The 14,783-nt window shown below is 60.8% G+C and overlaps 2 protein-coding genes across 6 annotated transcripts in view; one reads left to right on the top strand and one right to left on the bottom strand.

Annotated features, from left to right (window-relative positions):
• The window catches only part of CHD5 (chromodomain helicase DNA binding protein 5), a 61,796-nt gene extending 55,731 nt beyond the window's left edge, over positions 1-6,065 (top strand). The window contains exons 34-41 of the mRNA XM_065897356.1: positions 912-1,001; positions 1,579-1,716; positions 1,974-2,082; positions 3,679-3,811; positions 4,215-4,410; positions 5,560-5,723; positions 5,838-5,952; positions 6,058-6,065. Coding sequence (XP_065753428.1) covers positions 912-1,001; positions 1,579-1,716; positions 1,974-2,082; positions 3,679-3,811; positions 4,215-4,410; positions 5,560-5,723; positions 5,838-5,952; positions 6,058-6,065 — 953 coding nt within the window. The remainder of the gene's footprint in view (positions 1-911; positions 1,002-1,578; positions 1,717-1,973; positions 2,083-3,678; positions 3,812-4,214; positions 4,411-5,559; positions 5,724-5,837; positions 5,953-6,057) is intronic.
• A 7,890-nt stretch (positions 6,066-13,955) lies between these two features.
• KCNAB2 (potassium voltage-gated channel subfamily A regulatory beta subunit 2) overlaps positions 13,956-14,783 on the bottom strand; it is a 53,181-nt gene continuing 52,353 nt past the window's right edge. For 3 of the 5 annotated variants that reach the window (XM_065887543.1, XM_065887552.1, XM_065887561.1), the window contains one exon: positions 13,965-14,054. In XM_065887543.1, coding sequence (XP_065743615.1) covers positions 13,965-14,054 — 90 coding nt within the window. Of the gene's footprint in view, positions 14,055-14,783 lie in introns of all 5 variants that reach the window. The other 2 variants (XM_065887567.1, XM_065887576.1) reach the window with 1 other exon arrangement.

The following is a 14,783-nucleotide window of genomic DNA, read 5'->3' as shown; positions in this document are numbered from 1 at the left end:
TGATTTGTCTTTTCTTACGGATTCTCTTCCTTTTTTATCTGTCTGGCTGTGGGTATCGTTTTCTGAGTTTCATTTGGGTGCATCTTCATCAGAGATTGTTTTATCCATGAGAACCCATGTCATTCCTGGGTAGCAGGAAATGTCTCCCCTTCTATTTCCATGAAGCCCAGGGCCTACTGGTCTCACTAGTGACTTGGCTGGTCTGGGACCAGTCTTTATGGCACAATTCAGATTCCACAGCCTGCATGCCTTGGTGTTGGGTTTGGACCCTCACTGGGGGCTTTCTGCCCCCTAGATTCCATGTGGGAGCCAGGCTTCCTCAGCTTGGCCATGAGCTGGCGGATGGAACTTTCCCTCTTTTGCAGAGAGCACAGCAGTTGGAGGGTGTTGGTTCACTGGTTTAATTCCAGTTCTCTCCAGGCCTCTTCCTGGTGTCCAGTCACCCTCTGCCCAGGCCCCCAGCATATGCTTCTCGCGCTTTGAGTTTCCATTCAGTTATGGCACCTGGCAGTTTTCTTTTCTTCTTGTGAGTGCACCCGTGTGTTTTTTTTTAATGTGATAGATATTGCCTGACATTTCTGGGTGTCTGTAAGAGGGGTTTTGTGTTAACAAAGGCCTGACATGTTGCCAGAACTTTGAGTCCTCTGGTTATCATTGTGGTAGGGAGGGTTCGGAGACTGTGCCTTGAGAAGTTTAGGGGGAGGGTGCTGCTGGGATGGGTGGGTGGGGTGAGGTCCCGCCCCCACCCTGCCTCCCAGAGAGCCCTCCCTGGTGGCACCTGCTGGACTTATGAGTAAGATGATGGAGAGGATTCCGTGCATGGCTGAAGCAGTGTTGGGAAGCCACCAGCCCGGAGTCTCCTCTGCCCTCCCGGACCCCTACCCACCCTGTGAACACACTTTGTCTTGCAGAAGAAGTGCTTGCTGAGAAGGAGAAGATTCTGGACAAGTTGGAGCTGAGCTTGACTCACAGCAGAGGCGATGGCAGTGATTTCAGGCCAGGTTTGGGGCTCTTGCATGTGCTCTGTCCTGTGTCCCTTGGTCCCCTTGGCCCCAGGCCCTGATCAGAGCTGCTGGGTGGGAGCCTGGACTCACCAGCCCCTCAGGGGACAGACCCTCCACCTCCTCTCTCCTGACCCCTCCTGTGGCCCCGGCCACTGCCAGGAGGAAGGAGAGCTGATCATAGAGTTTGGCCTAGAGCATTTGGGGTTCAGCTGGCAGCCTGTATCCTTCTAAGTGCTGGAATATTCTGGAACAGTCGTCCCCAGATCCGAGCCCCAAGGCGGCACTGCCCTCCTTCAACATAAGCTGCATTTTCACAGTTCCCCGCATCCCCCCCCCGTCCCCAGGTGGTCCTGACTTGGTGGAGGGACACTCAGGCTTGGAGCAGCCCTCCCTGCTCAGGATGGAGAGAGGGGGCTGCTGGCTTGTCTGTTTCAAATCCCTTTGGGCAATGAGCCCCTTGCGGGTGGGGAGACGTGATTCCCGCTTGCCTTTGGGTCCCCAGTGCTTGGGGGAAAGAGGCCCCTGGGCAGTGCCTTTGGGATGGATATATGAAGGTGGGTCTGTCCTCCCACAGATGACACCAAAGCCGAGGAGAAGGAGCCCATTGAAACACAGCAAAATGGTGACAAAGAGGAAGATGAGGAGGGGAAGAGGGAGGACAAGATCGGGAAGTTCAAGTTCATGTTCAACATTGCAGACGGGGGCTTCACAGGTACTGGGGTGGGGCCGTGGGCAGAGAGCTGTGCCTGTCTGTGTCACAGGCTTCCTGATGGTGGGTCCCAGGAGTCTGGGCAGATGGCTATATTGTACTAAAGTGTGAATGGTTGACAAAAATCCACAGTATAACCTTTCCTAGTAACACTGGAACACTGAACCTCTCGGGGTGGGGAGATGGTAGAGGCTTTCCTAGGCCCACCTCTGTGGGGGCTGGGGGGCACCTCATTCTGCTTCCCTTGGCTGGCTTCCCAGAGCTACACACACTGTGGCAGAACGAGGAACGTGCTGCTGTGTCCTCGGGGAAAATCTACGACATCTGGCACCGGCGCCATGACTACTGGCTGCTGGCGGGCATCGTGACGTATCCTTGGCCAAGCCGGGCTGGGCAGGACTGTGGTCTGTTCATCTGTGGACCTCAGGGAGGCGTGTGGGGCTTGTGGGGTGAGGAGTCAGGGGCTGGTGCTCCTCACCAGGTGCCAGGGACCCTTTCCTGGTGACGATGACAGTGACCGTGATCATAACGGTAGCTTGTCCCTTTATACGCAATACTCCATCCTCACAGCAGCCTTCCCAAAGGGTCCCCGTTACACAGAGGAGGAAACGGGTGCTCAGAGAGGCCAAGTGACTTGCTCAGGGACACACAGCCCTTCCATCTGACTCCACAACCAATGCTCCTAATTCCTACCTGATACAGACCTCACCTCCTCCCACTGATGACACCTGAAGGATGCTTCACCATTTAGGAAGGCTTTCATTCATTCATTCATTCTTCAATTCCATCTTTACTGATCACCTGTCACGTGCCAGGCACGGAGGATGCAGCCATGAACAAAGCAGCCCCAAATCTCTGTCTACCCGGAGCTCACATCCTACTGGGGGTAGATGGCGAACAGCATAAGTTAGCAAAGTGAGTTTCAAGGAACATGATAAAGGGAGGATGGGCAAAGGGAGCTTTGTGGGTGGCGGTTGCCTGTAATGTGGGAAGGTCAGAGAAGGCGACATTGAGTACAGACCTCCCAGAGACAAGGAGAGGGCCACACAGCTACCCGGGGGGAGCCACCCAGCAAAGCCGGCCTTCATGACGGCCTGGAGTGGGGCTGGTTATTGTAACGAGAGGTGGAAAGCTGTAGATCAGGGGTCAGCAGACCTTTCCTGGGAGGGGCCGGGGAGTGGATATTTCAGGCTTTGCAGAGGACTCCTCCAGTCTGCCATGGTAGCAGAAGTAGCCACAGTACGTTAACCAACAAGTGTGGCCGTATTCCAATAAAACTTTATTTACAAAAACAGGCTGTGGGCCGGATCTGGCCTGTGGACCCAGTGGAGGTTAAGATGCTTGCAGCCAGCCTGCCTGGGTTTGAATCCTGACTCTGCCCCTCACTGACTGTGGGATTTTGGGCAAGAAAACTGCGTTGTGTTTCTTTGTTCCCTCTGAAGGCTCTAGCGGAGGCCCCTTCCTTGTCTGTCCCCAGCTCCTGGTGGCGGCTGTCAGTCCTTGGCGTCCCTTGGCTTACAGCTGTGCCATTCCAGTCTCTGCCTCACGTGGCCTTCTTACCTGGGTGTCCTGTGTCCAGGTTTCCTCCTCTTACAAGGACATTAGTCATTGGATTAGTGCCCACTCTCTCCCGGGATGACCCCTTCTTAATCTGATTACACTTGGAAATACCCTATTTCCAAAGAGGGTCACAGCCACAGGTGCTGGGGGTCAGGACTCGGATGTTTCCATCCTCTGGGTTTCGGGGATGAAGGAGTTTATCTGATGAAGCCTCGGTGCCACGTTTGGCCTCCTGGGGGCCCCTGTCAGTGGCAACTGATGGTCAAGTCTCCCGTGTCCACGTGCTCATCTTGCAGCCAAGGTTAATGACTATTTGGAGAGCACAAAGCCGGGGCGCCAAACCCCAGGCTGGTCTCCCGCCCCCCACCCCATGGCCAGGTTTGCCCTTAACGGTGCCCCACCCAGGCACGGCTATGCCCGTTGGCAGGACATCCAGAACGACCCGAGGTACATGATCCTCAACGAGCCCTTCAAGTCCGAGATCCACAAGGGCAACTACCTGGAGATGAAGAACAAGTTCCTGGCCCGCAGGTTCAAGGTCAGTCCTTGGCAGGGCCAGAGGCTGGGGGCGGGGTGCTGCCAGAGGGCAGGTTACAGGAAGGTCTGGGGCAAAGAGATGAGCGAGCAGCAGCCCCCCACCCTGTATATCCGGATGCGGGCCAGACTGTCCAGGAAAGGGAGTCATTTAGTCCATCAACAAACAGGTGCTGGGTCCTTGCTCTGGGCCAGGCCCCACTGGGCGAATGTCCCTGCCCTGGGTGATGGGTGCAGAGAACTCAGCTTGGGGCAGGCTCTAAGGGGTGGCCCAGAGGGTGGACAGCCGGTGAGGGGGTGTGTCCTTCTTCCCTGCTTTCCGCCAGAGCCTTGGCCTGCGGGGGTGGGTGCTGGCGGAGGGGGGGCCAGGCCAGGGCTCAGTCCCTTCCCTCCCCCCACCCCCTCAGCTGCTGGAGCAGGCGCTGGTCATCGAGGAGCAACTCCGGAGGGCCGCGTACCTCAACATGACCCAGGACCCCAACCACCCCGCCATGGCCCTCAATGCCCGCCTGGCCGAGGTGGAGTGCCTTGCCGAGAGCCACCAGCACCTGTCCAAGGAGTCCCTCGCCGGGAACAAGCCTGCCAATGCCGTCCTGCACAAGGGTGAGCGAGGCCGCTCCCTGGAGGGGGGCCCACCTACCTTGCTCCTGCCCAGCGGCTCCTGCCCCCCAGGTGGGGGCGTGGGGCTGGGGACAGGACATCAGATGGGACAGGCTGTCATCCAGCCTCTGCTCTTACCTGTGGGGAAAGCGAGGCCCTTGCTTTTCTAGCCTTTTTCGGAAGGTCAGCGCCGTGCAGGCCCTGGGTGGGGGGTGGGTAGGTGACGTAGAAGACTATTAAGTTGTATAAGCTCGTTTATCGAGCCTTGACAATATGGCTTATTTATTTATTTATCTATTTATTTTAGTGGAAGAGGAGAGGACCTTTTTAAAATTAAAATAATTTTTTTTTTTATTGGAGTATAGTTGGTTTACAATGTTGTGTTAGTTGCAGGTGTACAGCAAAGTGAATCAGTTATCCATATGCACATGTCCACTCTCTTGTAGATCCTTTTTCCATACAGGTCATTATAGAGTAGAGTTCTCTGTGCTGTTACAGTAGGTCCTTGTTAGTTATCTATTTTTTATGTAGTCGTGTGTATGTGTCATTCCCAGTCTCCCGACTTACGACAATATGCTTTAAATACGTTCTTTCTTTAATTCTTGTAATACCTTTAAGTGGGGAGGTTTCTCATCCCGTGTTCAATTCGGTGCTCGGGGAGGTGAAATAGTTGCCCAAGGTCTCCCGGGATTCACATCTTTGACCCTCGTGCTCCAAATCCTGAGGAAGTTCCCAGGCTGGTTAGGGGGAGGGGGTGAGCCAAGCTCACGTGAGGGTCCCTGGACTGTGCGGCCCCCCGCTGCCTGGGAGAAGTTTCCTGAGGCTGCTCTGTCTTGGGCGAGGATCCTGTCCCCTGCGGTGGCCAGCGCTGCAGGCCTCCCCGGGAGCCAGGAGGCTGGCTGAGGGCCCAGAGGGAAGCCCAGCGTTGCGTCGGGGTTCCTGGCTGTCATCTCTGCAGCCCTCGGGCTGGGAGAAGCTGTTGGGAAACCGGGCTCTTGTCCAGCAGCCGGCGGGGCGCTGCTCGGCTGGCTGGGAGGGCCGGGTGAAGGGCGCCCCCTGGTGTCTGCTGCGCGGGTGCAGTAACAGCGACACAGCCTGGTAGCTAAGTGCCCGCCTGGGTGCCGCGCCCCGCGCCTCCCCTTCCCTCCCCAGTCCTGAACCAGCTGGAGGAGCTGCTGAGCGACATGAAGGCGGATGTGACGCGCCTGCCCTCCATGCTGTCCCGCATCCCCCCGGTGGCTGCCCGTCTCCAGATGTCAGAGCGCAGCATTCTGAGCCGCCTGACCACCCGAGCCGGGGACCCCACCATTCAGCAGGTCAGGCCGGCCTGTGCCCCGGCCCCAGCCCCCCCACGCACGTCCTGGGCGCCCTGGGTGGGGGCGCGGGCCGGCGCGGGACTTGGACCTTTAAACCTGAGTCCTTGCCTCCAGGGCGCTTTCGGCTCTTCCCAGATGTACAGCAACAACTTTGGGCCCAACTTCCGGGGCCCTGGACCGGGAGGGATTGTCAACTACAACCAGATGCCCCTGGGGCCCTATGTGACCGGTAGGTGCCCGTCTGCTTCCGGGCGGCATGGGCAGGGGCGCCCGCGGGGCCCCAGCCGGCCCCCCGCCTCCCCAGGCAAGCCGAGCTTTCCTCTCTTCGCCACAGATATCTAGCCGTCCCCGAGATTTCCCTCTACTGCCGGGCTCGTTTCCAGTGGAGGTGAGGCCGCTCGTGGGCGCTGCGCCATCCCTTGTCCCTCCTTGGCTTGGCGAGTCAGGCCAGGCCAGTACGGGCCCTGGTCCCTGCGCTTCTTCACGGCCCTGGGGCCTGGGGGCCTCGCCCCTCCACGCTCGGGGACCGTCTTGGGGCCGGTGTGTCTTCCTAGGCTTCCAGACGCTTCCCCGGGAGCCTGGGGGGGCAGCACATGGCAGGGTGGGTGCACGTGGGCGTGCTCCTCTGTGTACACGCGTGCGTCTGTGCGCCGGTGTGTTGGTGTGCGTGCGTGACCCCGGCGGTGAGTCAGGGACCGGTGCCCCCACCCTGGAACCCTGACTCCACGGTTCTGCCTGAGCTTTCCTGCCGGGTGGTGGACGCCCTGGGACGTCACCCCCCCCCCCCCGCCCCCGCCAACCCCTGCCCAGGACCAGAGCTTTCCTGCCGGGTGGTGGACGCCCTGGGACGTCACCGCCCCCCCGCCAACCCCTGCCCAGGACCAGAGCTTTCCTGCCGGGTGGTGGACGCCCTGGGACGTCACCCCCCCCCCCCCCCCCGCCAACCCCTGCCCAGGACCGGGAGGGTGGCTCAGCGTGGGCACAGCTCAGTGTTACCGGCTGGGAGAGGGTTTTAGTCCTGAGAAACCACCAGTCCGCTGTGGCCTCCTCTGCCCCGCTGACAGCGCCCGCTAAGCTGTGTGTCCCATCAGAACCTCTGCTTCGGCGCGGAGGCTCGGGGGCAGGGCTGTTCCGGACAGGCTGCTCCTTGGGGGCCCCGCCGCCTCCACTCCCCAGTGTGGCCGTGGCCCGAGGCTGGGAGGTCTGGGCTGGGGGACCCCCTGCTGTCAGTTGGCCATGACGGGTCGTAGTGGGTGGTCTAGGGTGTTGGGTGCCACCCCCATGGGGATCCGAGCACCCAGCTTCGTGACCCGTGATCTGCCTCTTGCAGCCGCACCTGCCGGGCCCCCTGCCCGACCCCCGCAGGAGAGAAAAGCTGCCACCTTTCTAGAGCCACGCCACCCGAGGACAGAAAGGGAAACGGAGGAATGCCACCTCGTGGGGACAAGGCCGCCTGAGCCCAGAAGTGCCACCCAAGTGCTCCCCACGCCACCCGGGACGCACCCCTCGGCCACCTCTGCCAGGATGACTTCCTAGAAGAGATTTCATTTCTTTGTACATCTTTTGCACTTTCCTGTTGAAGACTTGAACAAGTTTGTCTTGATAAAAGTTGAGTGACGTGTGGAGGAGTCTGACTTGCAGCACATATGTCTCTCTCTGCCGACGGGTTCCAGACCTGAAGGGAAGCTCTTGGGAGCCCAGAGGCCGCCCATGGACTCGGCCCGGCTGAGGAGGGCGAGCTGCCTGCTCTGGGCGCCCTCAGTCTGCCCCCATCTCCCAATCCCGTCTGCACCGTGCTCCAGCCCCTTGCCCGTGAGGCCCCCCGGTGCCAGGTGGGTCAGGACTGGGGAACTGGCCGGCCTGAGGGTAGAGACCTGGCTGACGCCCAGGTCAGGCCAGGCTGCTTCCTGCAAGGCTGGAGACCACCAAGTATGTGCTGTCTCCGTGGGACAGGTGTCTGTCCCTGGCCCAGCCTGTCTCACAGGCCCTGGACTCTGTCGTCACCAGCGGAGGGTCTGTGGCCCCTGCCCTGAGTGGCAGGTCACTTGTTCCCCGGAGGGAAGGGGAGGGCAGAGCCTGCAGGTGTTGGCCTGGGGGCTGCCGGAGCCTTTGTCTCAGGCCTCCATGGGAAGGGGCGTGCCCTCCCTCTAGCGGGGTGTGGCTAGCGTTCCAGCGGGGAGGGTCACAGCAGCTGAGGGGGGGCCCAGGAGCCCCTGGTCCTGCCCTGTGCCCTGGGAGGCCTGTCAGCCCCACCTCCAGGTACACACTCCCCGTGCTGTCTCCTGGCCGCAGATGTGGAGAAACCAGGCCACACGCTGGAGCCTGGACTTATCCCTCCCTCTCCTCTTGTCCCTGGAGAGGCCTTGATCTGGGCATTTGCCATCTGGGGTGGGCCACGACTGCCCTCGCTGTGTTCTCGGAAGGCTTGGGGAAAGCTTGGAGGCAGGGGACTGGCCCCAGTGGCCTCTGCAGTCTTCCCAGCTGGAGCACCCCCAGCTTCCTGCCTTGTTTCCTGCCAGCAACGCCCCACTGGAATCCTGACCCTCCTTCAGGCAGCTGGTGGTGCGCTGTGATGGCCCCAGTTTGGAGGAAGGGAGGGCCGGGGCCAGGGCCTGGGCCTCTCTGTGTCTGATGTTTCCTCTGGCCCAGCCTGGAAGGGAATTCCGAGCCTTGAGCAGGGAGGGGCCTTCCTGGCGTGGAGCCCTGGGTGCAGAATGCCGTCTGAGAGAGAGACAAGCTGGGCCTGGGGGTGGAGGCACCAGGGGAGTTCTGTTCTGTTCCCTGGCCAGGACTGGGGCGCGAGGATTTGCAGGTGTCTTGGGGACACAGGGCCACTGGCCAGCCCTCCCAGAGCCCAGATGTCCTCAACTGTAAATGGCTCTCCCTGAACCCCTAGAGGGCTGGACCCCCAAGGCCCCTGCCATCTCCAGGCTGGCCAACCCTGGCACTGTGGGTGGGAGGATTGGGGGGTGGGGGCGCAGATGTCCAGAACACACGTGACAGCCGCTGACCCCGCCTCCCGGAAGGGTGGGGTCGTTCCTGTCCCCTATGGTTTGTCCAGTGCCATGTGTACACGCGTGGTCCTCTGACCCATGCCCCCCTGCAGAGGTTCCGGCTCAGGTCACGGGCAGCGTGACCGTCAGGAGCCCCCGACACGGGGCCCTGTGACTCCACCCTCTCAAGCAGGCGTCAGCCTGCCAGGCTGTCTGGCCTGGTGGGGAACACAGTGGATGCGTCCTGAATGTCAGGTCAGGGGGCACATGGAAGAGGACGGGGGGTCTGTGTTGTCCCCACTGCCTCACTCCAAGGGCAGGTGGTCCTTCCCCTGCCAGCCCTTGCTCCCCAGCAAGCTTCCCTCTGCCGTTCTGTTTTTGCTCCTTCCCAGGCCTCCGCCTTTTTCCTCTACCAGCCAGAGCCAGGCGCCCACGGATGGCCTGGGCCCCGGCACTGCCTGGTCCAGGAAGGGCTCAGCTCTCCAAGACCAGCACCTGGGAGGCCTGGGAGGGGGGCTGCGGACAGCTGGGGAGTGGGTTTCTGGCTGACTGGTTTTGGAGAGGAAAAAGGATCTTAAGAATGTTTTCTTCTTGGTTTATCAAGTTATCTCCTGCCGAAAGTTGTAGTGGTGGGGAGGGGGCGTTGGCCATCCACGGTCGGTCTTCGGCATCTTCAGGCCGGGTTTGGTTTTTGCCGCGGGCAGGAGAGTCGTCACGTGCAAGCGGAAGCCGAAAGTGCCAACCCGCGCTTTCGTTTCCAGCCACCTTATTATTTAGACCAGTGCTGAGTAGGCTTTCTGTTGAATCATCTTGGGGCCACAGTCTCGGAAGGCGTAGCTGGCTGGGCTCCTGGGTGACCAGGGGAGTTCGGGCTGGACTGACTGTGTCCGGGGGGTCCCCTTGCACACGCCCACCACGGAAGCACATCCTGAGACCCCCTGTGCAAGGGGGCGCTCCCTGCAAGCCGCCTTCAGAAGCAGCTCCTTTGTATTCTGCAAGTGATGACCGTGGTCCTGTTCTGCTGGTACCACGACTCGTGCAGCCACCTGCCCTCCTGCTGGTTGGGCGTCCCTTCCCAGGGTCCTCTGGGGACTCCCTGGGCCAGGTCAGGGGCTGGCTGAGCCTTGCCCCAGGGACACCTGTAGCCCTTGCTGCCGGGTGTCGGGTCCCAGGAGCGCTGAGGGCCCGAGGGGATCGTGTAGATGCTGAGGGGTCGGCTCGGGGACGTCCGGAGTGTGCCCAGAGTGGGGTGGCAGCAAGGAGCTTGGCTGGAGGCGGGGGCCGCGGTCCGGGGCGCCCGCCCCGTGCCTGCAGCTGTCCCGTGCCGGCCACCGTCCCTGTGGAGGAAGCCGGCTCTCGCCCGTTTTATTCCAGCAAGCTTACGGTTGTGGTGCGCCAGCCCAAAGTCACTGGCTTGTGTTTTGGGATTTTTTTCTTAGTTTTCAGATTTTTTTTAAACAAAGTATTTTTTTAGGTGCGGTAACCCAGAAAGGGCCCGTTGGGTGTGTGTGTGTCCTGAACCCCTGATACTGAGCTGGGAGCCTGAGCCTCCCATGGCTCCTCTGTGCCTGGGGTTGAGGGGAGGGGCCCACCGTGCATCGGTGCGTGGGAGGTCGAGGGAGCAGACGCCTGCACCCAGGCCGGCATCTGGCCCAGCTGAGAGGGGGCCGGCCCCTTGCCTGGTAGAGCCCCCAGCTGGTGAAGGGGCCGGGGCGCTGGGGCGAGTCGGGACGGTCCCAGCCAGGCAGCCGGAGCTGGAGGCTGAGCCCCTGTGTGTAGTCACCTGTCCGGTCCTCGGGAGGATGTGTAGGAGGCTCGACAAAGACTGTAACCGACCCGGTTCCCTTTACTTTGTACTCCGTGTATGTCTTGGTTTTCTGTGTTTTAATAAATCCTTTGGGAAAGGATTGGATCAAAGAGTGTTTTCCTAGCTTCTCACTGATCTAGGATGGGGGTGGCTGGGGAAGGATGTGAGGGGGATGTCATCTGAAGCCACCTCCCACCTGAGGAGACACGGCCCCATGAGGCTGAAGGGCTCGCTGGGAAGGGGGCACCCCAAAAAGGGGTGTTCAGGGGTGGTGCCCGCCCCTCCCACCTGCCCCCTGAAACAGCACTGCTCAGAGGAACACTGAGCCCCTGGAGACAGCCCACAGGCCTCCCTGGACCCTGACCTCTGTCCCCAGGCGGGTCTAGCAGCCTCCCACCAACTTCCACCCCTGAATCACTCGGGAGAGAAGGGGTCTCGGTGCCCCATCTTTGCCTCTCCCCCAGGGCCCCTTTCTCCCAACCTCTGCTCAGCCCCCGTCGGCTGGCCTCTGCAGGGGGCAGCCTCCTCTCCCTCCCACTGCCCTTGGCCCAGCCCTGACCCCGAGGACCCCGCAAAGGAGGGGAGCAGACCCTGACGGGCTCGGGTTTTATTTTGTCATTCCATAAATACGGCGCCGCGTCTCCACTGAGTGTCATTTGGAAGTGCGAGGCATATGGCATCTCTGCCTGTGTAGGGGATGCAGTTAGCTAAGGAGCCACAGTCATTAAAGGCGGGGAGAGAAAAGTAGCACATTATTTACATGACTGGAGAGAACAGAAGACAGAGCAAGCCCCCATCTCGTCCTCGGGACCTCGAATTTGCCATAGATTCAGGGTGAAAAATGCTGGGGGCTCTGTGTGTCGTTAGCAAGGAAGACTGGTCCTGCCCTGACCCAGACTGGGCCTTCTTCCCGTGTGGGGCACTGCCAGGTGGACCCCTGGGGGCAAAAACTCTGCTTCAAGGGGAGGGTGAGAGGCTGGCTGGCAGGTGGGGCTCTTGGCGGGCTTCCCCTCAAGCAGGTAGGGTGTGGCTGGCTGGTCTGAAACCCGTGCCAGGGGGGCCCAGGCTGCCCCTCCAGGGCCTGCCTCGGCCCAGCTCTTCTGTTTCCAGGCTCTGACCGCCCTTGGGTCCCACTCCAGCACCCCCGAAGTCGGGGGACCCTCCCTCAGGAAGCAGGGTGGCATCCCCCACACCCACTTGCAGCGGGGATACAGAACCAGGCCGTGGATGGTGCCCCAGGGCCGGGGAGCTGCTTGGGTCTTTGCGCTGGGCACTTAGGCCTTGGTAGAGCTCAACCCTGGGGGCCCTTGTCTCCCTCGGTCTGGGAAACGTGTAGCCAGCGGGCTCGGCCTTCATAGGTGTGGCTCATGGGGTGGGGGGGTGGCAGTCCCGACCTTGGCCCCGACTGCACGCCCTGGTCCCTCTTCCAGCAGTGGGTGGGCAGGGTGACAGCAGTGTGGAGAGGGCCCAGCCATCTCGCCAATGAGCGGCCGGTAACCTGGCCCCTGAGCACGGCCAGCTGCTGGGACTGCCTGGCCCAGAGCACTTGGTCCCTGCCTGGATGGGCCTGGGATGAAAGCCGCCCCACTGCAGTGTCCTGTCCTCAGAGCCAGATCCCACCGTGTGATGGTGGGCAGTGGCTGGGGATTCTGCTGGGACAGGCTTGTCCCCTCCCCACACCCACCGGCTGAAGTGTGCAGGGGACTTGGTGAAGACGACCCCCAGGGGCCTGGTCCTACAAAGAGGGAGAAGGTTCCAGACTCCAGGGCCAGCACAAAGGTCAGGAGTGGAAGAAGGTCCCCCCTCCCCCCACTTTTGTGGCTTTCTTAAAGCCAGCTTCCCAGGCCTCGGCTCAGCCAGGACTGGACAGCGGCCCCTCTGAGAATAATGGCAGGGAGGGGCCTCTCTGAAGGGCAAAGCGGGATGGGCTGTGTCTGCCCAAGGGCACGAGGGCCCGTATTCGGTGCGCTGGGGCGTCTGCAGAGCCTGGCCCCCAACTCCCACCCACCACGGCCAGCAAAGGCTGGGTGCCGCTCAGGACTATGGGGGCTGCGCCTCCTGGCGGCCGGCCTGCCTCCCCGCCTCCATCCCTGCAGCCCCAGGCCCGGCTACAAAGGGACTGACACTTGTGAATGTCCCGCCCTCCCTCCCTGTCCCCAGTCTGTTCCAGGCTTGGGGGGAGGGGGGGCTGGTGTGGACAGGAATGACCGACCCCAGCCATCCCTCCGTCTTAGTGGGCTGTGTGGAGGTGTCCTGGGGGTGGCACTGCTGTCCTGGTAACAAGCTCTGAGCACCCAAGACAGAGCACCTCACCCCACCCACCTGGTCTGAGGCCTCACAGGGGACACTGCTCCACAGAGGCTCCCGGGGTCTTTTCCTAGACCGCAGGGGCTGCTGCTGGCTGGCCCCCAGGCCCCAGGCACACAGCACAGAAAACCCCAGGGACTCTCCCTTGTTGAAAGGGTCCCAGCACGTGCTCTCTGCAGACCCCAAGGCCACCACCCCCCAGGCACAGCAGAGGCTGGCTACCTGGTGTGTGGTCAGCAGCCACAGTCCGGCTGAGCACGTGTGACCTCGGGGCCTTCTGGGGCGAGGACAGAGGGTAGGAGGACTGGGCGCCTGGCAGGGAGGGAGGGCAGGTAGGGCCCTGGAGGGACCGGGACTGGAGCCCAGGCACTGGGGCTCATCAGTTGTTTGCGGGGAGGAAGCCAGCGGGACGAGGAGCTTGAAATCAGAGCCCCCCAACTTTTTGTGCGTCCCAAACTGCAGGGCGAATCTCCCTGGATCCCTGCCCCTGCCAGCAAGGTGGCCGGTGGGGGGGGCGGGGTCAGGGGGCAGCTCGGAAGGCCCCTCGGAGACACACTGGGGCGGGTGGTTGGGAGAAGGGGCTGGGGGAAGAATCCGAGGTCAGGCCCGAGGAAAGTACCTGGAGCCCTTGGCAAGAGGGGGAATGAGGGAGACCCCAGAGGGAGGCCTGCCCTGACCAGGGCCCCGCCGAGAGGCCACAGGAAGAGGCAGACCCGGCTTCCTCTTCCCTTCCCCAATCCCGGGTGGGGTTCTCGGCAGAGGAGAGGCCGGCTCTGCCTGCCCCCAGGCCCCAGCTGGTCTTGGCCTGGCCTGGACTTGAGTCTCTGAGACGGCCCATGGCTGGGCAAAAACACGGTGGTTTCCTGGAGGAGCAGAGACGGCAGGCTTGGGTGGGACTGCACGAGTGCCTCCGAATCAATGCCGACTCCCTGACACGAACCCGACAGCGGTCCTGCGAAGCAGCGGGTGGTGTGTGGCAGCGACTTCTGCGGTCTTCTCCCGGTGACATCTTGGTGCGTTGTTTTGTTTTTGAAGCAAACCACACTCTTGACTTGGCTTCAAAATAGCTTAAGCGAGCTAACAGAGAGGCTAGGAGGGAAACGGAAACCGTCCAGGCAAACGGCCGGGGGCTTCTTAGGATCTGTAGTCCTTTTTGCTGTAGGGTTTATTGCCCAAAATGCTATCGATCTCGTGGATAATGGAAGACGACAGTTTTGGAAGGACCTGTGTGCAAAGATGGGAGCTATTCAGAATCTACCACCAAGACTGGCCTGGCCTGCAGGTGAGGTGGGGTGTAACGGAGCAGGGCCCTATGGGGCCTTCCTGGAGCACAGCTCCACCCCTCCACCCCACAACATCCCATGCCTGCTTCTTATCTGTAGAAGAACTTTAGCCCAAGAATAAATTTAATCGGAGAAATGAGAAAATGAAAAAGCAAAGAAAAGCAGTCAAACGGGACAAGATAAGAATGGTTTAGCCATTAAACAAAGTCAAGGGCTTTTAGTCCCTGCGCAAGGGCTATAGGTCATATTCTCAGCCATGTCGTTTGAGCTGTTTTGCAGCCACTGAAACCCCCGCCAGGTGTAAAAAGTAACCGCATGATGACCAGACTGTAGCCAGGAAATAGGCTGCTCCATCCTGCACCATTCCAAGAACTGGCCTCAGGGAAACGGGAACAAACTGAGCCTGGAACTGAAGATTAACCGTACTTAAGACAGTCAGGTGGCCCTGCCCAGATGACCACAGGACCAGCTTCAAGAGGACCGTCAGAGCTGCCTGTGCTGCTCTGTACAGAGCCTCCTCCCTCCGCCCATAAAGCACCCCTGAAACTCCCTTTTAACAGCTCTTGCCCCCTGATCAACACGGGGAAATTGGATCTTTGGGACGTGAGTCCACTTTCTCCCCGGATCACCAGCTTCCTCAATAAAGCTACCTTTCCTTTTACACAACACT

Source organism: Phocoena phocoena, chromosome 1 (genome assembly GCF_963924675.1).
Source record: "Phocoena phocoena chromosome 1, mPhoPho1.1, whole genome shotgun sequence".
In the NCBI taxonomy this organism is placed as follows: Eukaryota; Metazoa; Chordata; class Mammalia; order Artiodactyla; family Phocoenidae; genus Phocoena; species Phocoena phocoena.
This window is presented reverse-complemented; position numbering and strand designations above follow the sequence as displayed.